General features: G+C 44.9%; 1 protein-coding gene across 2 annotated transcripts in view; it reads right to left on the reverse strand.

The window, feature by feature from the left end:
* The window catches only part of MYO16 (myosin XVI), a 926,147-nt gene that overhangs the window by 267,962 nt on the left and 635,745 nt on the right, over nucleotides 1-22,440 (reverse strand). For both annotated transcript variants that reach the window (XM_075336677.1, XM_075336676.1), the window contains exons 18-20: nucleotides 22,121-22,238; nucleotides 1,478-1,549; nucleotides 1,181-1,322 (exon numbers count right to left, since the gene is read on the reverse strand). In XM_075336677.1, the coding sequence (XP_075192792.1) occupies nucleotides 1,181-1,322; nucleotides 1,478-1,549; nucleotides 22,121-22,238 (332 nt within the window). The remainder of the gene's footprint in view (nucleotides 1-1,180; nucleotides 1,323-1,477; nucleotides 1,550-22,120; nucleotides 22,239-22,440) is intronic.

Consider the following 22,440-nt stretch of genomic DNA (forward strand, 5'->3'; position numbering starts at 1 on the left):
CCCACTACCCAAATCAGAATTTTGTCATCAAATGTTCTTATAGAATCAAGGAAAGAAAAATACTTCTAGTCACAGTCAGTTAATAATCAAATATATAGATTAGTCGCTTCCCTGTCCTTGGCACAAAATCAGAGAGGCTAATTTGCTAAAAATGAGCTATTGCTGAGATCTACAAACATTCTAAAAACCAGCAAAGCTTGTGCCTTACCCCCTACGTGTCCCTTGCAAAATATAGCATGCCCTACTTAAAGCGGTGAAAACGGTAAATTAGAAGTAACTCTTTCACAGACACAACTGAAAACGACAGTATGTGATCATAAGATAGCAAAGATTTGTTCAGACACCAATTTTTTACATGCAACTACAGTAGACCACAAAAACAAGAAGAATTGCACCAATAAATCCTTTGTACTGTATCCAGACTTATACAGCAAAAGATTCTGGAAAATAATACCACCATTTTTCATTGACAATCATAGATGACGATAGGATTTTAACGCAGTTTAGAAAGTTAAATCGAATGTCGCCCTCTCTTGAGTCTCTCTCCTCACTGCTCGGTTATTTCATGTTAGTTCAAGAACCTGTAACTTTTCTATTTTCAGTCTATAGCATAACATTATCTATGTATCTGTACTTCTTTACAGTTTTTAGTACTAAAGCAAGTGAGTAAGGCAAATATTGTAAGTTAAGAATGTCCTACGATTGTGTCTACAATATCCATGGAGACTTGTGTCCCTATTGTGTAGAATATAAAAAGGATTCTAGTGTAGTGTTCTCCTGCAGTCATAGATCACTCCAGTACCTTAGTCCGCCTTCCTTGGTAAACTTAAAGCACAGCAAATGAAAGGGCACGACTGGAGGCTTGGACTACACATGGGATGCTTGTAGTCTGTGACCATTAGGAGACATTGGTATAGATATATTCTTTTGTGCATTGAAGCAATAAAAAAAGCTGCAAAAGAGTATACATATCATTTAAACTAAACTGTGGTTGGTCGCTATCAGTCTTTTACTTTTACATATACATTTTCCATTTCAACTAACCTTGTTTAACTCTATTCTAATTTCTGGCAAATGAGGAGAGGAAATGGCATGTTTTATAGCTAATAATTAGTCCTAAATTAGAACTTTATTTTAGAAATGATAAATATAGCATTTTGCTTTTATACTGGGGTCTTACCTGTTTTGATCACTTTGATTTTGGAGGTAGAAATTGGCATTGTTCACTAAATAACTAAACAGACGGCAATACAGTGATTTTGCAAGGAGATCACGGTAGAATTCTGCAGTATCCATAGAATGTCTGCGAGTTATCATATCTCCTGTATAGTGAAGAAAAACAATATTTTATCAAGGTGATCAATAGGACTTGCATAAAATGATTATTCTAAGTTCTAAACGGTTTCCCATAGTTGTTCACCTCTATAGTTGGCATCAATACTTTTACATTGAATTATATCCAGTAATTATGTCTTACCTTTAAAGTATTGAACATCTGTTGTTAAGGCAGTAGACAGCTCATCTGGCAATATCTGCAGCATTCCAGCCACTGGAAGAAAATTACAGCAGTTATATGCTTTGCGTAAATTAGAATAGAACAGTTCAAATCTTCACCACAATTTAACATTTTAGTAAGCAAGTCGCATTTCCAAACAGTTTGCAATACCTTTATTGATACAGAGTGATGGTTATATAGATGACCAAGCTGTCTTTTAACAAAGTTTCTTACTGATTTTGTAATATATACCATTATTTCCTATTTTTATCCTTCTTGTCTGATATATGTATGTATATATAATGAATATGTTAATCTAACTATGCTACTATGACATGCTGGTATACTTCACCAAATTGTTTTTTCACATGGGTTAATTTGATGACATTAAGGTTTTTTAGTGTCTGGAAGCTTTAATGAGTAACCAAATGAATAAGGGGGGTAAATAAACTAAAAGTTGGAATGTAGTATATGATAAACAATGTGGTCTCTTATTAAAAAATTTTTTGTTCATTGCAATATTTAAGGTCTATTAGTTTTTAGTTGGTTGTTATTGCAGATCTTCCTGGAACTAGTACAGAGGTGCTAGTGATATAGGAGATGTTATGACCAATATTACTGGGCAACACAGGCTCTGACCAGGTAGGTATATTGGTGTGAATGGGACCTGTGATGCCACCCAGGAAGGCAGAATGTGTGTAATCAGCTCCCTGCTGTAGCCAATAGGGCAGCATCATACCCTACTCACCCTTCTTAAACTCTCAGCACACTGCTGGGTTGCCGGTTATTGCTTGGATTTCTTCTGGTTCACTATTATCCTGAGTTTTAAGGCTTGTGATCTTTATCACGTTTGTTCAGTAATATTTCCTGAATTGGACACTAGGGAAGTCTGATGCTTTGGTTTATCACTTAGTATCTGATCCCGGCTCTCCTGATTTTGCTCTTGCCTCTATCCCTCCAGTTTCTGAGCATGCTAGTTGGACTACTATTGTCTCAGGCTCACTCTTTTGACCAGCAGCCATTCCATGGATGTAATCCGCCAATGGGGACCCCTTGTAAGTTCATATCCTTATATAAGAGTTAAAGGGCAAAGGCCAGGGGTTTCTTTGGGAACTGTTAGATGGATTACCTAATGAAAAGTTGAGGCTGATAACGTCAGGTATACTTTACAGTTGGGGTAAGCTAAAATTAAATAGACTGGTATCTGGTCAAATGTGCTTTAAAATGTAAACAAATAGCTTAACAGCCTTGGAGCTGCAAGTTTAAATTATACATACAAAAGTTTGTGATGGGTAAAAACAGTAAGTGATAACCTAATGGTTCAAGAAAAATATACTTTTGAATTGAAAATGAGAAAATCTATTTTAGTGAAATGGAATTTATTGCAAATATTTGAAATTTGCAGAAGCCAGTGATTTTAATCTGGAATTCTATATGTGTGAATCGCCTAATATGGTCATTTCACAAATTTAGAGGAAAGGACATCAGCTAAAGAAGAATTTCTTGTCTTTTTTTGAGGTTGCCTCCTAATGCTTTGAAAATTTTAAATCTCAAGGAATAGCATAACCATAAACTGTTTAAAGCAGAATCATGGCATGCAGCAGATATTTTGTTGGTGTATCTGGATTGGGTAAAGACTAGAGTTGAGCGCGGTTCGTGGTTCGTGGTTCTCCAGTTCGCGGCTCGAGTGATTTTGGGGCATGTTCTAGATCGAACTAGAACTCGAGCTTTTTGCAAAAGCTCGATAGTTCTAGAAACGTTCGAGAACGGTTCTAGCAGCCAAAAAACAGCTAAATCCTAGCTTGGTTTCTGCTGTAATAGTGTAAGTCACTCTGTGAATCAAACTATTATCACATTTCAGTGTATAGTGTGCGTGAACAGCGCCTTCAGATCACTGCTGTTTCTATAATGGCGATCGCCATTTTTTTTTTTTTTTTTTTCTTGTCTTCCTTCCCTAAGCGCGCACGTCTTGTGGGGCGGGCCAGCATGTCAGCCAATCACAGACACACACACACCTAAGTGGACTTTGAGCCAGAGAAGCAACGGCATGTGTGATAGGATCTGCATGTCACATGTCCCTGCATTATAAAACCGGACATTTTCTTCACGAACGCCATTATCTGCCTTCTGCGTCTTTGGTGTCAGACATCAGTGTCGCAGCTCCGTCCTCCTGAGTCCTATAGCCGATACAGCTGTATGCGCTGCATACACAGCGTTAGACAGCTTAGGGAGAGCACATTCTAGCAGTCCTTTTAAGGGCTCAAAGCGGCAGGGTCAGAGAGCCATAAGTGAAAGGTCCTGCAAACAGCAACAGCGTCTGTGTAGCCCAGGTCAGGGATTTCCTCCCTGCATTTCACCATTAGGAGGGAATAGAAAGGCAGGCTTCCATTCCTCTACCCAGAGCACCACAATCCTGCCACTGTACCCTCTTGTCCTCTGCACACTCCAACTCATTCTAAGTAAGCCATTATACTAGCAAACATTCAGTGTACCTAGTGGCATCCTATACGTGGCTATTGGACTTTGCTATAGTCCCACTAGTGCAAAGACATTTTCAGAGCACGTCTGCCTGCATTGCACACTACAACTTTTTTAAACTAAGCAATTTTACTAGCAAACACTCAGTGTACCTAGTGGCATCCTATACGTGGCTATTGGACTTTGCTATAGTCCCACTAGTGCAAAGACATTTGCAGAGCACGTCTGCCTGCATTGCACACTACAACTTTTTTAAACTAAGCAATTTTACTAGCAAACACTCAGTGTACCTAGTGGCATCCTATACGTGGCTATTGGACTTTGCTATAGTCCCACTAGTGCCAAGACATTTGCAGCACGTCTGCCTGCGTTGCACACTCCAACTAATTATAACTAAGCCATTATACTAGCAAACACTCAGTGTACCTAGTGGCATCCTATACGTGGCTATTGGACTTTGCTATAGTCCCACTAGTGCCAAGACATTTGCAGCACGTCTGCCTGCGTTGCACACTCCAACTAATTATAACTAAGCCATTATACTAGCACACACTCAGTGTACCTAGTGGCATCCTATACGTGGCTATTGGACTTTGCTTTAGTCCCACTAGTGCCAAGACATTTGCAGCACGTCTGCCTGCGTTGCACACTCCAACTAATTATAACTAAGCCATTATACTAGCACACACTCAGTGTACCTAGTGGCATCCTATACGTGGCTATTGGACTTTGCTATAGTCCCACTAGTGCCAAGACATTTGCAGAGCGCATCTGCCTGCGTTGCACACTCCAACTAATTATAACTAAGCCATTATACTAGCAAACACTCAGTGTACCTAGTGGCATCCTATACGTGGCTATTGGACTTTGCTATAGTCCCACTAGTGCCAAGACATTTGCAGCACGTCTGCCTGCGTTGCACACTCCAACTAATTATAACTAAGCCATTATACTAGCACACACTCAGTGTACCTAGTGGCATCCTATACGTGGCTATTGGACTTTGCTATAGTCCCACTAGTGCCAAGACATTTGCAGAGCGCATCTGCCTGCGTTGCACACTCCAACTAATTATAACTAAGCCATTATACTAGCAAACACTCAGTGTACCTAGTGGCATCCTATACGTGGCTATTGGACTTTGCTATAGTCCCACTAGTGCAAAGACATTTGCAGAGCACGTCTGCCTGCATTGCACACTACAACTTTTTTAAACTAAGCAATTTTACTAGCAAACACTCAGTGTACCTAGTGGCATCCTATACGTGGCTATTGGACTTTGCTATAGTCCCACTAGTGCCAAGACATTTGCAGCACGTCTGCCTGCGTTGCACACTCCAACTAATTATAACTAAGCCATTATACTAGCACACACTCAGTGTACCTAGTGGCATCCTATACGTGGCTATTGGACTTTGCTATAGTCCCACTAGTGCCAAGACATTTGCAGCACGTCTGCCTGCGTTGCACACTCCAACTAATTATAACTAAGCCATTATACTAGCACACACTCAGTGTACCTAGTGGCATCCTATACGTGGCTATTGGACTTTGCTTTAGTCCCACTAGTGCCAAGACATTTGCAGAACGCATCTGCCTGCGTTGCACACTCCAACTAATTATAACTAAGCCATTATACTAGCAAACACTCAGTGTACCTAGTGGCATCCTATACGTGGCTATTGGACTTTGCTATAGTCCCACTAGTGCAAAGACATTTGCAGAGCACGTCTGCCTGCATTGCACACTACAACTTTTTTAAACTAAGCAATTTTACTAGCAAACACTCAGTGTACCTAGTGGCATCCTATACGTGGCTATTGGACTTTGCTATAGTCCCACTAGTGCCAAGACATTTGCAGCACGTCTGCCTGCGTTGCACACTCCAACTAATTATAACTAAGCCATTATACTAGCACACACTCAGTGTACCTAGTGGCATCCTATACGTGGCTATTGGACTTTGCTATAGTCCCACTAGTGCCAAGACATTTGCAGCACGTCTGCCTGCGTTGCACACTCCAACTAATTATAACTAAGCCATTATACTAGCACACACTCAGTGTACCTAGTGGCATCCTATACGTGGCTATTGGACTTTGCTATAGTCCCACTAGTGCCAAGACATTTGCAGCACGTCTGCCTGCGTTGCACACTCCAACTAATTATAACTAAGCCATTATACTAGCAAACACTCAGTGTACCTAGTGGCATCCTATACGTGGCTATTGGACTTTGCTATAGTCCCACTAGTGCCAAGACATTTGCAGCACGTCTGCCTGCGTTGCACACTCCAACTAATTATAACTAAGCCATTATACTAGCACACACTCAGTGTACCTAGTGGCATCCTATACGTGGCTATTGGACTTTGCTTTAGTCCCACTAGTGCCAAGACATTTGCAGCACGTCTGCCTGCGTTGCACACTCCAACTAATTATAACTAAGCCATTATACTAGCACACACTCAGTGTACCTAGTGGCATCCTATACGTGGCTATTGGACTTTGCTATAGTCCCACTAGTGCCAAGACATTTGCAGAGCGCATCTGCCTGCGTTGCACACTCCAACTAATTATAACTAAGCCATTATACTAGCAAACACTCAGTGTACCTAGTGGCATCCTATACGTGGCTATTGGACTTTGCTATAGTCCCACTAGTGCAAAGACATTTGCAGAGCACGTCTGCCTGCATTGCACACTACAACTTTTTTAAACTAAGCAATTTTACTAGCAAACACTCAGTGTACCTAGTGGCATCCTATACGTGGCTATTGGACTTTGCTATAGTCCCACTAGTGCCAAGACATTTGCAGCACGTCTGCCTGCGTTGCACACTCCAACTAATTATAACTAAGCCATTATACTAGCACACACTCAGTGTACCTAGTGGCATCCTATACGTGGCTATTGGACTTTGCTTTAGTCCCACTAGTGCCAAGACATTTGCAGCACGTCTGCCTGCGTTGCACACTCCAACTAATTATAACTAAGCCATTATACTAGCAAACACTCAGTGTACCTAATGGCATCCTATACGTGGCTATTGGACTTTGCTATAGTCCCACTAGTGCAAAGACATTTGCAGAGCACGTCTGCCTGCATTGCACACTACAACTTTTTTAAACTAAGCAATTTTACTAGCAAACACTCAGTGTACCTAGTGGCATCCTATACGTGGCTATTGGACTTTGCTATAGTCCCACTAGTGCCAAGACATTTGCAGCACGTCTGCCTGCGTTGCACACTCCAACTAATTATAACTAAGCCATTATACTAGCACACACTCAGTGTACCTAGTGGCATCCTATACGTGGCTATTGGACTTTGCTATAGTCCCACTAGTGCCAAGACATTTGCAGCACGTCTGCCTGCGTTGCACACTCCAACTAATTATAACTAAGCCATTATACTAGCACACACTCAGTGTACCTAGTGGCATCCTATACGTGGCTATTGGACTTTGCTTTAGTCCCACTAGTGCCAAGACATTTGCAGAACGCATCTGCCTGCGTTGCACACTCCAACTAATTATAACTAAGCCATTATACTAGCAAACACTCAGTGTACCTAGTGGCATCCTATACGTGGCTATTGGACTTTGCTATAGTCCCACTAGTGCAAAGACATTTGCAGCACGTCTGCCTGCGTTGCACACTCCAACTAATTATAACTAAGCCATTATACTAGCACACACTCAGTGTACCTAGTGGCATCCTATACGTGGCTATTGGACTTTGCTATAGTCCCACTAGTGCCAAGACATTTGCAGCACGTCTGCCTGCGTTGCACACTCCAACTAATTATAACTAAGCCATTATACTAGCAAACACTCAGTGTACCTAGTGGCATCCTATACGTGGCTATTGGACTTTGCTATAGTCCCACTAGTGCCAAGACATTTGCAGCACGTCTGCCTGCGTTGCACACTCCAACTAATTATAACTAAGCCATTATACTAGCACACACTCAGTGTACCTAGTGGCATCCTATACGTGGCTATTGGACTTTGCTTTAGTCCCACTAGTGCCAAGACATTTGCAGAACGCATCTGCCTGCGTTGCACACTCCAACTCATTATAACTAAGTTACATTGTCAGGGATATTTATTCTTTATTATTCTGCTGTTAATAAAGCTAGACCACCACTGCAATCTTCACCACCTCTCAATTTTTACTACCACATTTTCAGTCCACAATCTTGTCGCAATCAACATGAGTGGCAAAATGACAGATGCTGGTGGAAAGGGGAAGAGGCGTGGTGGAAAAGGCAAAAAAGGTTTTGTCAGTGGGGAAGGTGGCAAAGCTCCATTATCATCTGCTGAAGATAGACCATCTACTAGCAAAAGTAAGATGTCTACTACTTATTGTGGACAATCCGATGTGCTCCCTTTATTACGGACACGAACAAGAGGAACAAAGGTAGATGATGGGCAAAAAAGGAAAATGCTTGAATGGATCTCAAGTGGTCCAACAAGTGCCCTCTCAGCCACTTCAAGTACCGCATCCAAAAAACACCATTCCTCTGAGTTGTCATCCCAATCACACTTGATTTCTCCCAGCTCTGAAGTCTCCATCAGCCCTGCACAGTATGGTGGAACTGAGATGGCTGAGTCTGCAGAGCTGTTCAGTCACACTATAGCCTGGGAATCAGAGGTCTGCTCCCAAGCTACAGTGAGTACAGAACAGGAAATGGTCTGCAGTGATGCCCAGAACCTTTGTGACTCAGATTCAGGCCGTGAGGACCAAGTTTCTGAGCATAATGTTGACCCTTTGTCACAAACTGTAACACCTGTGGTTATAGACAATGAGGAACATACTGATGAAGATGAGACTCAGATACCCGATTGGGATGACAACTTAAATATTCGGTCAGGGCAAGAAGAGGCTCGGTCTGAGGGGGAGGGGAGTGCAAACACAACAATTGATGATGACGTTCTAGATCCCACCTACTGTCAACCCCCAGTCAGGCACTCGAGGAGGTCAACAGAGGCGGTGGAGGAGGATGCAACCGACGACGAAGTTACCTTGCGCCTTCCTGGACAGAGTCGGAGCACTGGTAGCACGTCTACAACTGCATCCTCAGCCACCACTCTGCCTATGAGCATTATTCGGGGTGGATCAACAGGTCGCATGGCCTCTAAGCCTTGCCTAGCCTGGGCCTTTTTTCACATCGAAAAAGATCGCCCAACTCATGTGATATGTAACATTTGTCATGATTCTGTTAGTAGAGGTCAAAACCTCAGCAGTTTGACAACTTCTTCCATGAATCGTCACATGAATAAATATCATAAGTCCCGGTGGGAAGCTCACCGTGCTGCAATGCCGGCTAGCGGAGCGAACCATCCACCGCCCGCCCCTTCCAGTGCATCCGCGCGCTCTTCATCTTCTAGGACTGTGGGGACAGCTGTCACACCTGTTTTTCCACGCAAAACTTCCACCACTGTAACCGCAACAGGCAGTTTGCTTGTAAGGTCGTCAGTTGGTTTGGAAGGGGAAACAAGTGAGTGTGTACAGCTCTCTCAGACATCGATAGCACCAACGTTGGATGAAGGCAACATCATGTCTCCGCCTGCACTTTCCTCACAAACCTGCATTTTTCCAGGGACACCCTACTCAACACCGTCTACACACAGCAGCCAGATCTCTGTCCCTCAGATGTGGTCAAATAAAAGGCCACTTCCTCCGACCCATGACAAAGCTAAGAGGTTGACTCTATCCCTCTGTAAGCTGTTGGCTACCGAAATGCTGCCTTTCCGCCTAGTGGACACACATGATTTTAGAGAGCTTATGTCTGTCGCTGTGCCCCAGTACCAGATGCCTAGTCGCCACTACTTCTCTAAGAAAGGTGTGCCCGCGCTACACCAGCATGTCGCACACAACATCACCGCTTCCTTGAGAAACTCTGTGTGTCAACGGGTGCATTTCACCACCGATACTTGGACCAGTAAGCATGGACAGGGACGTTACATGTCGCTGACTGGGCACTGGGTAACTATGGTGATAGATGGTGAAGGGTCTGCTGCACAAGTCTTGCCGTCCCCACGACTTGTGTGTCAATCCTCTGTCTGTCCAAGTTCCGCCACAGCTTCTGCATCCTCCACCTCATCTGGGTCCTCCACCTCCGCCCCAAGCCTGCCTGGTCAGGCCACCAGCGTTCTCACTGCGCAGAAGGAATCACGCACGCCTCATTACTATGCTGGCAGCCGAGCGCAACGGCATCAGGCGGTCTTTAGCTTGACATGTCTTGGTAATAAGAGTCACACAGCTGAGGAGTTGTGGTCAGCTCTGCGGTCCGAGTTTAATAAATGGTTGTCTCCACTCAACCTGCAGCCTGGTAAGGCCGTGTGCGACAATGCTGCAAACCTGGGTGCGGCCCTTCGCCTGGGCAAGGTGACACACGTACCTTGTATGGCTCACGTGTTGAACCTTGTCGTGCAGCAATTTTTAACACACTATCCCGGCCTAGATGGCCTTCTGAACAGGGCACGAAAACTGTCTGCTCACTTCCGGCGTTCAAGCGCCGCAGCTGAGCGACTTGCATCGCTCCAGAAGTCTTTCGGCCTGCCGGTTCATCGCCTGAAATGCGATGTGGCGACACGCTGGAATTCAACTCTCCACATGTTACAGCGACTGTGGCAGCACCGCAGAGCCCTGGTGCAATACGTCATGACGTATAGCCTGGGCCAACGAGATGCAGAGGTGGGGCAGATCACCCTGATGGAGTGGTCTCAGATCAAGGACCTATGCACCCTTCTGCACAGTTTCGACATGGCGACGAATATGTTTAGCTCTGACAATGCCATTATCAGCATGACGATTCCAGTCATTTACATGCTGGAGCACACGCTAAACACTATTCGGAGTCAGGGGGTGGGACAACATGAAGGGGAGGAACTACAGGAGGATTCATATGCGCAAGGGACAACAACATCACCAAGGTCCAGACGTTCATCATCACCAACGCAGCAGGCATGGGACCATGGGGAACAGGGATCGACAAGGGCGCATAGTAGCAGGCGAAATGTTGAGCAAGGTGCAGGAGAACATGAAGAAATGGAGGACGAACTGTCCATGGACATGGAAGACTCAGCGGATGAGGGAGACCTTGGTCAAATTTCAGTTGAAAGAGGTTGGGGGGAGATGTCAGAGGAAGAAAGAACGGGTAGCAGCTCTATGCCACAAACACAGCGTGGACTTGGTCCGCATGGCTGCGCAAGACACATGAGTGCCTTCTTGTTGCACTACCTCCAACATGACAGTCGTATTGTCAAAATTAGAAGTGATGATGACTACTGGATTGCCACACTATTAGATCCCCGGTACAAGTCCAAATTTTGTGACATAATTCCAGCCATAGAAAGGGACGCACGTATGCAGGAGTATCAGCAGAAGCTGTTACTCGATCTTAGCTTGGCTTTTCCACCAAACAACCGTGCAGGTGCAGGGAGGGAATCTCCCAGTTGTAACTTGACAAACATGGGACGGTCTCGTCATCTTCACCAGTCTACCCGTACCAGTAGGACCGTATCTGGTGCCGGTAACAGCAATTTTATGGAATCTTTTCATAATTTTTTTAGACCCTCTTTTGCAAGGCCACCAGAGACAACAAGTCTGACACATACTCAACGGCTGGAGAGGATGATACAGGAGTATCTCCAAATGAACATCAATGCCATGACTGTGCAACTGGAGCCTTGCTCCTTTTGGGCTTCAAACATAGAAAAATGGCCAGAGCTCTCCAGTTACGCCTTGGAGATTTTGTCGTGTCCAGCTGCCAGCGTTGTCTCTGAACGTGTATTCAGTGCTGCTGGGTGTGTGCTGACAGATAAGCGCACGCGTCTGTCCAGTGACAATGTGGACAGACTGACGTTCATCAAAATGAACAAGTCATGGATCCAGAAGGAATTTACTACCCCTGTGTCATCCTGGGGAGAGTAAATGCTTGTGGATTTGGAATGTGCTTGATGCAAATCAAAACATCCTGTTTGCAACTAGGGCCCAAGTGCTGCCACTGATGGGGTGGGTGTCTGTGTGGCCCAATTTTTGGAAAAAAAGGGAGACTCCGCTTGGAGTAACCCTTGCTTGCTGTGTTTTTAAAAGAAGCCAAGATGAACAGAGCTGGGATCAGGAAATACTTTGCTACCTACCCCGGTGTCATCCTGTGGACGGATAAGAATGGCGTATTTTTGAATGTGCTTGATGCAAATCAAAACATCCTGTTTGCAACTAGGGCCCAAGTGCTGCCACTGATGGGGTGGGTGTCTGTGTGGCCCAATTTTTGGAAAAAAGGGAGACTCCGCTTGGAGTAACCCTTGCTTACATTGTTTTTAAAAGAAGCCAAGATGAACAAGTCATGGGTCAGCAAAGACTTTGCTACCTACCCCGGTGTCATCCTGGGGATGGATAAGAATGGCGTATTTTGGAATGTGCTTGATGCAAATCAAAACATCCTGTTTTCAACTAGGGCCCAAGTGCTGCCACTGATGGGGTGGGTGTCTGTGTGGCCCAATTTTTGGAAAAAAGGGAGACTCCGCTTGGAGTAACCCTTGCTTGCTGTGTTTTTAAAAGAAGCCAAGATGAACAGAGCTGGGATCAGGAAATACTTTGCTACCTACCCCGGTGTCATCCTGTGGACGGATAAGAATGGCGTATTTTTGAATGTGCTTGATGCAAATCAAAACATCCTGTTTGCAACTAGGGCCCAAGTGCTGCCACTGATGGGGTGGGTGTCTGTGTGGCCCAATTTTTGGAAAAAAGGGAGACTCCGCTTGGAGTAACCCTTGCTTACATTGTTTTTAAAAGAAGCCAAGATGAACAAGTCATGGGTCAGCAAAGACTTTGCTACCTACCCCGGTGTCATCCTGGGGATGGATAAGAATGGCGTATTTTGGAATGTGCTTGATGCAAATCAAAACATCCTGTTTTCAACTAGGGCCCAAGTGCTGCCACTGATGGGGTGGGTGTCTGTGTGGCCCAATTTTTGGAAAAAAGGGAGACTCCGCTTGGAGTAACCCTTGCTTGATGTGTTTTTAAAAGAAGCCAAGATGAACAGAGCTGGTATCAGGAAAGACTTTGCTACCTACCCCGGTGTCATTTTGGGAACGGATAAGAATGGCGTATTTTTAAATGTGCTTGATGCAAATGTAGCTGTGAAGTGTACAACTGGGGCACAACTGCTGCCACTGAATGGGTGGGTGTGTGGGGCCCAATTTTGGGAAAAAAAGGGAGACTCCGCTTGGAGTAACCCTTGCTTGATGTGTTTTTAAAAGAAGCCAAGATGAACAGAGCTGGGATCAGGAAAGACTTTGCTACCTACCCCGGTGTCATCCTGGGGACGGATAAGAATGGCGTATTTTTGAATGTGCTTGATGCAAATCAAAACATCCTGTTTGCAACTAGGGCCCAAGTGCTGCCACTGATGGGGTGGGTGTCTGTGTGGCCCAATTTTTGGAAAAAAGGGAGACTCCGCTTGGAGTAACCCTTGCTTACATTGTTTTTAAAAGAAGACAAGATGAACAGAGCTGGGATCAGGAAATACTTTGCTACCTACCCCGGTGTCATCCTGGGGACGGATAAGAATGGCGTATTTTGGAATGTGCTTGATGCAAATCAAAACATCCTGTTTGCAACTAGGGCCCAAGTGCTGCCACTGATGGGGTGGGTGTCTGTGTGGCCCAATTTTTGGAAAAAAGGGAGACTCCGCTTGGAGTAACCCTTGCTTACATTGTTTTTAAAAGAAGACAAGATGAACAGAGCTGGGATCAGGAAATACTTTGCTACCTACCCCGGTGTCATCATGGGGACGGATAAGAATGGCGTATTTTTGAATGTGCTTGATGCAAATCAAAACATCCTGTTTGCAACTAGGGCCCAAGTGCTGCCACTGATGGGGTGGGTGTCTGTGTGGCCCAATTTTTGGAAAAAAAGGGAGACTCCGCTTGGAGTAACCCTTGCTTGCTGTGTTTTTAAAAGAAGCCAAGATGAACAGAGCTGGGATCAGGAAAGACTTTGCTACCTACCCCGGTGTCATTTTGGGAACGGATAAGAATGGCGTATTTTTGAATGTGCTTGATGCAAATGTAGCTGTGAAGTGTACAACTGGGGCACAACTGCTGCCACTGAATGGGTGAGTGTGTGGGGCCCAATTTTGGGAAAAAAAGGGAGACTCCGCTTGGAGTAACCCTTGCTTGCTGTGTTTTTAAAAGAAGCCAAGATGAACAGAGCTGGATCAGGAAATACTTTGCTACCTACCCCGGTGTCATCCTGGGGACGGATAAGAATGGCGTATTTTGGAATGTGCTTGATGCAAATCAAAACATCCTGTTTTCAACTAGGGCCCAAGTGCTGCCACTGATGGGGTGGGTGTCTGTGTGGCCCAATTTTTGGAAAAAAGGGAGACTCCGCTTGGAGTAACCCTTGCTTGATGTGTTTTTAAGAGCTGGTATCAGGAAAGACTTTGCTACCTACCCCGGTGTCATTTTGGGAACGGATAAGAATGGCGTATTTTTGAATGTGCTTGATGCAAATGTAGCTGTGAAGTGTACAACTGGGGCACAACTGCTGCCACTGAATGGGTGAGTGTGTGGGGCCCAATTTTGGGAAAAAAAGGGAGACTCCGCTTGGAGTAACCCTTGCTTGCTGTGTTTTTAAAAGAAGCCAAGATGAACAGAGCTGGGATCAGGAAATACTTTGCTACCTACCCCGGTGTCATCCTGTGGACGGATAAGAATGGCGTATTTTTGAATGTGCTTGATGCAAATCAAAACATCCTGTTTGCAACTAGGGCCCAAGTGCTGCCACTGATGGGGTGGGTGTCTGTGTGGCCCAATTTTTGGAAAAAAGGGAGACTCCGCTTGGAGTAACCCTTGCTTACATTGTTTTTAAAAGAAGCCAAGATGAACAAGTCATGGGTCAGCAAAGACTTTGCTACCTACCCCGGTGTCATCCTGAGGATGGATAAGAATGGCGTATTTTGGAATGTGCTTGATGCAAATCAAAACATCCTGTTTTCAACTAGGGCCCAAGTGCTGCCACTGATGGGGTGGGTGTCTGTGTGGCCCAATTTTTGGAAAAAAGGGAGACTCCGCTTGGAGTAACCCTTGCTTACATTGTTTTTAAAAGAAGCCAAGATGAACAAGTCATGGGTCAGCAAAGACTTTGCTACCTACCCCGGTGTCATCCTGGGGATGGATAAGAATGGCGTATTTTGGAATGTGCTTGATGCAAATCAAAACATCCTGTTTTCAACTAGGGCCCAAGTGCTGCCACTGATGGGGTGGGTGTCTGTGTGGCCCAATTTTTGGAAAAAAGGGAGACTCCGCTTGGAGTAACCCTTGCTTGATGTGTTTTTAAAAGAAGCCAAGATGAACAGAGCTGGTATCAGGAAAGACTTTGCTACCTACCCCGGTGTCATTTTGGGAACGGATAAGAATGGCGTATTTTTGAATGTGCTTGATGCAAATGTAGCTGTGAAGTGTACAACTGGGGCACAACTGCTGCCACTGAATGGGTGGGTGTGTGGGGCCCAATTTTGGGAAAAAAAGGGAGACTCCGCTTGGAGTAACCCTTGCTTGCTGTGTTTTTAAAAGAAGCCAAGATGAACAGAGCTGGGATCAGGAAAGACTTTGCTACCTACCCCGGTGTCATCCTGTGGACGGATAAGAATGGCGTATTTTTGAATGTGCTTGATGCAAATCAAAACATCCTGTTTGCAACTAGGGCCCAAGTGCTGCCACTGATGGGGTGGGTGTCTGTGTGGCCCAATTTTTGGAAAAAAGGGAGACTCCGCTTGGAGTAACCCTTGCTTACATTGTTTTTAAAAGAAGCCAAGATGAACAAGTCATGGGTCAGCAAAGACTTTGCTACCTACCCCGGTGTCATCCTGGGGATGGATAAGAATGGCGTATTTTGGAATGTGCTTGATGCAAATCAAAACATCCTGTTTTCAACTAGGGCCCAAGTGCTGCCACTGATGGGGTGGGTGTCTGTGTGGCCCAATTTTTGGAAAAAAGGGAGACTCCGCTTGGAGTAACCCTTGCTTACATTGTTTTTAAAAGAAGCCAAGATGAACAAGTCATGGGTCAGCAAAGACTTTGCTACCTACCCCGGTGTCATCCTGGGGATGGATAAGAATGGCGTATTTTGGAATGTGCTTGATGCAAATCAAAACATCCTGTTTTCAACTAGGGCCCAAGTGCTGCCACTGATGGGGTGGGTGTCTGTGTGGCCCAATTTTTGGAAAAAAGGGAGACTCCGCTTGGAGTAACCCTTGCTTGATGTGTTTTTAAAAGAAGCCAAGATGAACAGAGCTGGTATCAGGAAAGACTTTGCTACCTACCCCGGTGTCATTTTGGTAACGGATAAGAATGGCGTATTTTTGAATGTGCTTGATGCAAATGTAGCTGTGAAGTGTACAACTGGGGCACAACTGCTGCCACTGAATGGGTGGGTGTGTGGGGCCCAATTTTGGGAAAAAAAGGGAGACTCCGCTTGGAGTAACCCTTGCTTGATGTGTTTTTAAAAGAAGCCAAGATGAACAGAGCTTGGATCAGGAAAGACTTTGCTACCTACCCCGGTGTCATCCTGGGGACGGATAAGAATGGCGTATTTTTGAATGTGCTTGATGCAAATCAAAACATCCTGTTTGCAACTAGGGCCCAAGTGCTGCCACTGATGGGGTGGGTGTCTGTGTGGCCCAATTTTTGGAAAAAAAGGGAGACTCCGCTTGGAGTAACCCTTGCTTGCTGTGTTTTTAAAAGAAGCCAAGATGAACAGAGCTGGGATCAGGAAAGACTTTATCTACCTACCCCGGTGTCATCCTGAGGACGGATAAGAATGGCGTATTTTGGAATGTGCTTGATGCAAATCTAGCTGTGAAGTGTACAACTGGGGCACAACTGCTGCCACTGAATGGGTGGGTGTGTGGGGCCCAATTTTTGGAAAAAAAGGGAGACTCCGCTTGGAGTAACCCTTGCTTGATGTGTTTTTAAAAGAAGCCAAGATGAACATAGCTGGGATCAGGAAAGACTTTATCTACCTACCCCGGTGTCATCCTGGGGACGGATAAGAATGGCGTATTTTGGAATGTGCTTGATGCAAATCTAGCTGTGAAGTGTACAACTGGGGCACAACTGCTGCCACTGAATGGGTGGGTGTGTGGGGCCCAATTTTGGGAAAAAAAGGGAGACTCCGCTTGGAGTAACCCTTGCTTGCTGTGTTTTTAAAAGAAGCCAAGATGAACAGAGCTGGGATCAGGAAAGACTTTGCTACCTACCCCGGTGTCATCCTGGGGACGGATAAGAATGGCGTATTTTTGAATGTGCTTGATGCAAATCAAAACATCCTGTTTGCAACTAGGGCCCAAGTGCTGCCACTGATGGGGTGGGTGTCTGTGTGGCCCAATTTTTGGAAAAAAGGGAGACTCCGCTTGGAGTAACCCTTGCTTACATTGTTTTTAAAAGAAGACAAGATGAACAGAGCTGGGATCAGGAAATACTTTGCTACCTACCCCGGTGTCATCATGGGGACGGATAAGAATGGCGTATTTTTGAATGTGCTTGATGCAAATCAAAACATCCTGTTTGCAACTAGGGCCCAAGTGCTGCCACTGATGGGGTGGGTGTCTGTGTGGCCCAATTTTTGGAAAAAAAGGGAGACTCCGCTTGGAGTAACCTTTGCTTGCTGTGTTTTTAAAAGAAGCCAAGATGAACAGAGCTGGGATCAGGAAAGACTTTATCTACCTACCCCGGTGTCATCCTGGGGACGGATAAGAATGGCGTATTTTGGAATGTGCTTGATGCAAATCTAGCTGTGAAGTGTACAACTGGGGCACAACTGCTGCCACTGAATGGGTGGGTGTGTGGGGCCCAATTTTTGTAAAAAAAGGGAGACTCCGCTTGGAGTAACCCTTGCTTGATGTGTTTTTAAAAGAAGCCAAGATGAACAGAGCTGGGATCAGGAAATACTTTGCTACCTACCCCGGTGTCATCCTGGGGACGGATAAGAATGGCGTATTTTTGAATGTGCTTGATGCAAATCAAAACATCCTGTTTTCAACTAGGGCCCAAGTGCTGCCACTGATGGGGTGGGTGTCTGTGTGGCCCAATTTTTGGAAAAAAAGGGAGACTCCGCTTGGAGTAACCCTTGCTTGCTGTGTTTTTAAAAGAAGCCAAGATGAACAGAGCTGGGATCAGGAAAGACTTTGCTACCTACCCCGGTGTCATCCTGGGGACGGATAAGAATGGCGTATTTTTGAATGTGCTTGATGCAAATCAAAACATCCTGTTTGCAACTAGGGCCCAAGTGCTGCCACTGATGGGGTGGGTGTCTGTGTGGCCCAATTTTTGGAAAAAAAGGGAGACTCCGCTTGGAGTAACCTTTGCTTGCTGTGTTTTTAAAAGAAGCCAAGATGAACAGAGCTGGGATCAGGAAAGACTTTATCTACCTACCCCGGTGTCATCCTGGGGACGGATAAGAATGGCGTATTTTGGAATGTGCTTGATGCAAATCTAGCTGTGAAGTGTACAACTGGGGCACAACTGCTGCCACTGAATGGGTGGGTGTGTGGGGCCCAATTTTTGTAAAAAAAGGGAGACTCCGCTTGGAGTAACCCTTGCTTGATGTGTTTTTAAAAGAAGCCAAGATGAACAGAGCTGGGATCAGGAAAGACTTTGCTACCTACCCCGGTGTCATCCTGGGGACGGATAAGAATGGCGTATTTTTGAATGTGCTTGATGCAAATCAAAACATCCTGTTTGCAACTAGGGCCCAAGTGCTGCCACTGATGGGGTGGGTGTCTGTGTGGCCCAATTTTTGGAAAAAAGGGAGACTCCGCTTGGAGTAACCCTTGCTTGATGTGTTTTTAAAAGAAGCCAAGATGAACAGAGCTGGGATCAGGAAAGACTTTGCTACCTACCCCGGTGTCATCCTGGGGACGGATAAGAATGGCGTATTTTTGAATGTGCTTGATGCAAATCAAAACATCCTGTTTTCAACTAGGGCCCAAGTGCTGCCACTGATGGGGTGGGTGTCTGTGTGGCCCAATTTTTGGAAAAAAGGGAGACTCCGCTTGGAGTAACCCTTGCTTACATTGTTTTTAAAAGAAGACAAGATGAACAGAGCTGGGATCAGGAAATACTTTGCTACCTACCCCGGTGTCATCCTGGGGACGGATAAGAATGGCGTATTTTGGAATGTGCTTGATGCAAATCAAAACATCCTGTTTTCAACTAGGGCCCAAGTGCTGCCACTGATGGGGTGGGTGTCTGTGTGGCCCAATTTTTGGAAAAAAGGGAGACTCCGCTTGGAGTAACCCTTGCTTGATGTGTTTTTAAAAGAAGCCAAGATGAACAGAGCTGGTATCAGGAAAGACTTTGCTACCTACCCCGGTGTCATTTTGGGAACGGATAAGAATGGCGTATTTTTGAATGTGCTTGATGCAAATGTAGCTGTGAAGTGTACAACTGGGGCACAACTGCTGCCACTGAATGGGTGGGTGTGTGGGGCCCAATTTTGGGAAAAAAAGGGAGACTCCGCTTGGAGTAACCCTTGCTTGCTGTGTTTTTAAAAGAAGCCAAGATGAACAGAGCTGGGATCAGGAAATACTTTGCTACCTACCCCGGTGTCATCCTGTGGACGGATAAGAATGGCGTATTTTTGAATGTGCTTGATGCAAATCAAAACATCCTGTTTGCAACTAGGGCCCAAGTGCTGCCACTGATGGGGTGGGTGTCTGTGTGGCCCAATTTTTGGAAAAAAGGGAGACTCCGCTTGGAGTAACCCTTGCTTACATTGTTTTTAAAAGAAGCCAAGATGAACAAGTCATGGGTCAGCAAAGACTTTGCTACCTACCCCGGTGTCATCCTGGGGATGGATAAGAATGGCGTATTTTTTAATGTGCTTGATGCAAATGTAGCTGTGAAGTGTACAACTGGGGCACAACTGCTGCCACTGAAGGGGTGGGTGTGTGTGTGGCCCAATTTTTGGAAAAAAGGGAGACTCCGCTTGGAGTCACCTTGCGGTGTTTTACATGATTTTAGAAGGGCGTGCCATGCCTATATCTGTGTGTCCTCCTCTTTTTCCTTGTCCAGCTGTTTTGTTTTCGCATGAGTATATGTCCTTGTCACTTTCCAATGTGTTTGAGTTGTTTGTCACCTTTAGGACACCTTTGAGGGTGTTTTCTAGGTGTTTTTCTGTGTTTGTGATTGCCTGCCATTGTTTCCTATGCAGTTCGAGTTCGGTTCGTCGAACGTTCGACGAACCGAACTCGAACGGGAGGTCCGTTCGGCGAACCAACCTCGAGCCGAACCGCGACCGGTTCGCTCATCTCTAGTAAAGACATCACAGCTTAGCCATGGAAATTGAGAGAGAAAGACATAAAACAATGAAGAAACTAGATATAGCATGTGGCAAAATAGTAAAGATTAGCATGTGAGTAAGGTACCGTCACACATAACGAGATCGCTAGAGATATCGCCGCTGAGTCACGGTTTCCGTGACGCAGTAGCAATCCCATTAGCGATCTTGTTATGTGTGACACCTACCAGCGATCAGGCCCCTGCAGTGAGATCTCTAGTTGTTGCAGAATGGTCCAGGCCATTTTCTGCAAAGGCAATGTCCTGCTGGGCAGGACACATCGCTGTATCACAGTGACTGCTGAGATCGTTATAAAGGTCGCTACTGCGACCTGTATTGTTCCTGCATCGCTGGTAAGATCTGACTGTGTGACATCTCACCTGCGACCTCCCAGCGACTTACCTGCGATCCCTATCAGGTTGCATCGTTTGCGGGATCGCTGGTAAGTCGTTGTGTGTGACTGGGTCTTAAAATAAAAAAACTAATTTATTTGATGGGGAGAGAGATGAGAAATCTGATAAAGTCTGTGAGGGAAGGCCGGGGAGAGCCGCATAGCTGTCAGCTGATCAGTGCTGCTACAATTCAATCATGCATTTTATTTTGCATTTGCGCAGAAGCAAGCCACCAATATTGCTGATTAAAAATCCCAGTGACTCCTTTATAAAGTGTAAAGGCCCCTTTACACACTGCAATATCGCTAACGACATCGCTGTAACGTCACCGGTTTTGTGACGTAATAGCAACCTCCCCAGCGACATTGCAGTGTGTGAAACGCATCAGCGACCTGGCCCCCACCGTGAGGTCACTGATCGCTACAAATCTTTCAGGACCAATTTTTGGTCCTTTGTTTCCCACTGAGCAGCATGCATCGGTGTGTTTGACACCATTACAACGACTTCGTTAGCAACTTCCCTTTCAAATAGCTGCTTTAACATGTCCCCAATGACCAGCTAGGTCGTTCTGCAGGTCCACATCGCTGCTGCGTCGTTGGCCAGGTCTGCCTGTTTGACAGCTCACCAGCGACTCACCAGAGACTTTGTAGCGATCCCGGCCAGGTTGGGATCGCTGATGGGATCGCTAGAAAGTCTCAGTGTGTAAAGGGGCCTTAAGTGTCACACACAGTACTCATTTTTTTGCCATATGTACACAACATACCTAGTTGTCAATGTGCAGTTTGTTGCCACTGTTATTTTTCAGGCAGTTACCAAGCAGTTTATTGTCACCACTTTATTCATTGTTTTTGGGCCCTTGTACTACTCCATTTTTTATTCATTTAACGTACAAACACCAAACCCGTTGCTACCCCACAAGAAGAGATAATGATATTTTTACGCCTAATTAAGCCAAGTCATTGCTTCTTCAATTTCCAAACACTAATTTCTATTCTGTTGCTACTCCCTAAAAAGGGACCACTGCATGGTAAAAATCCATGGTTTTTTTTTATCAACAATATGTAAATAAATTCCTTTTTCTTAAAGCATGAAAAGTCTGAAGTGCAGCGCCTTATTAAAAAAGCTATTCGATATCACCCATTACCATCAATTTATGAATGTTGAGGTCACTTTCTTATTACTAAGCCTGTCTTTGAGATAAAGAGCTTGAAAGAGATTGAATACATTTCTATAAAAGTGAGAGTGTCTTGGAGGCATTGGAGTGCTTTTGGTTTGTAGCAAACTGATTTACTGTGAATTGAGTTTCCCTGCCAAATTTGGTAAATCTGGCAAATTTGATTTTCAGAAGATGTGCTCATCATTAATTTGCGGCAGGCCAAGTTGAATATCATTCAATACCTAGTTCCACAAGCTGGAGGTCAGACACAAAAGCTGTTTCAGCATCAGTAAGGGCTGTAAAACGAATATCCCCAATGTGCAGAATGGCTGAGAGAATCATGAAAATATTCTCAACTTCCTAAATAATATAAATAAAAACAAAGCAAAAATTAGTAGGATTCAGTATAATATCTGAAACAAGATTTAATGTTATGGTCCCACACATTTATCAAAACCAATGATTCATTGCTTTATTTTCGTCCGACTACAGCAACTCCTAGATCATTTGCAATGCGGAATAAGGATATTTAAATTAGGTGACTACTTAACTGCAGTAAATT

The sequence above is a fragment of the Anomaloglossus baeobatrachus genome, chromosome 2 (assembly GCF_048569485.1).
Source record: "Anomaloglossus baeobatrachus isolate aAnoBae1 chromosome 2, aAnoBae1.hap1, whole genome shotgun sequence".
Taxonomy (NCBI): Eukaryota; Metazoa; Chordata; class Amphibia; order Anura; family Aromobatidae; genus Anomaloglossus; species Anomaloglossus baeobatrachus.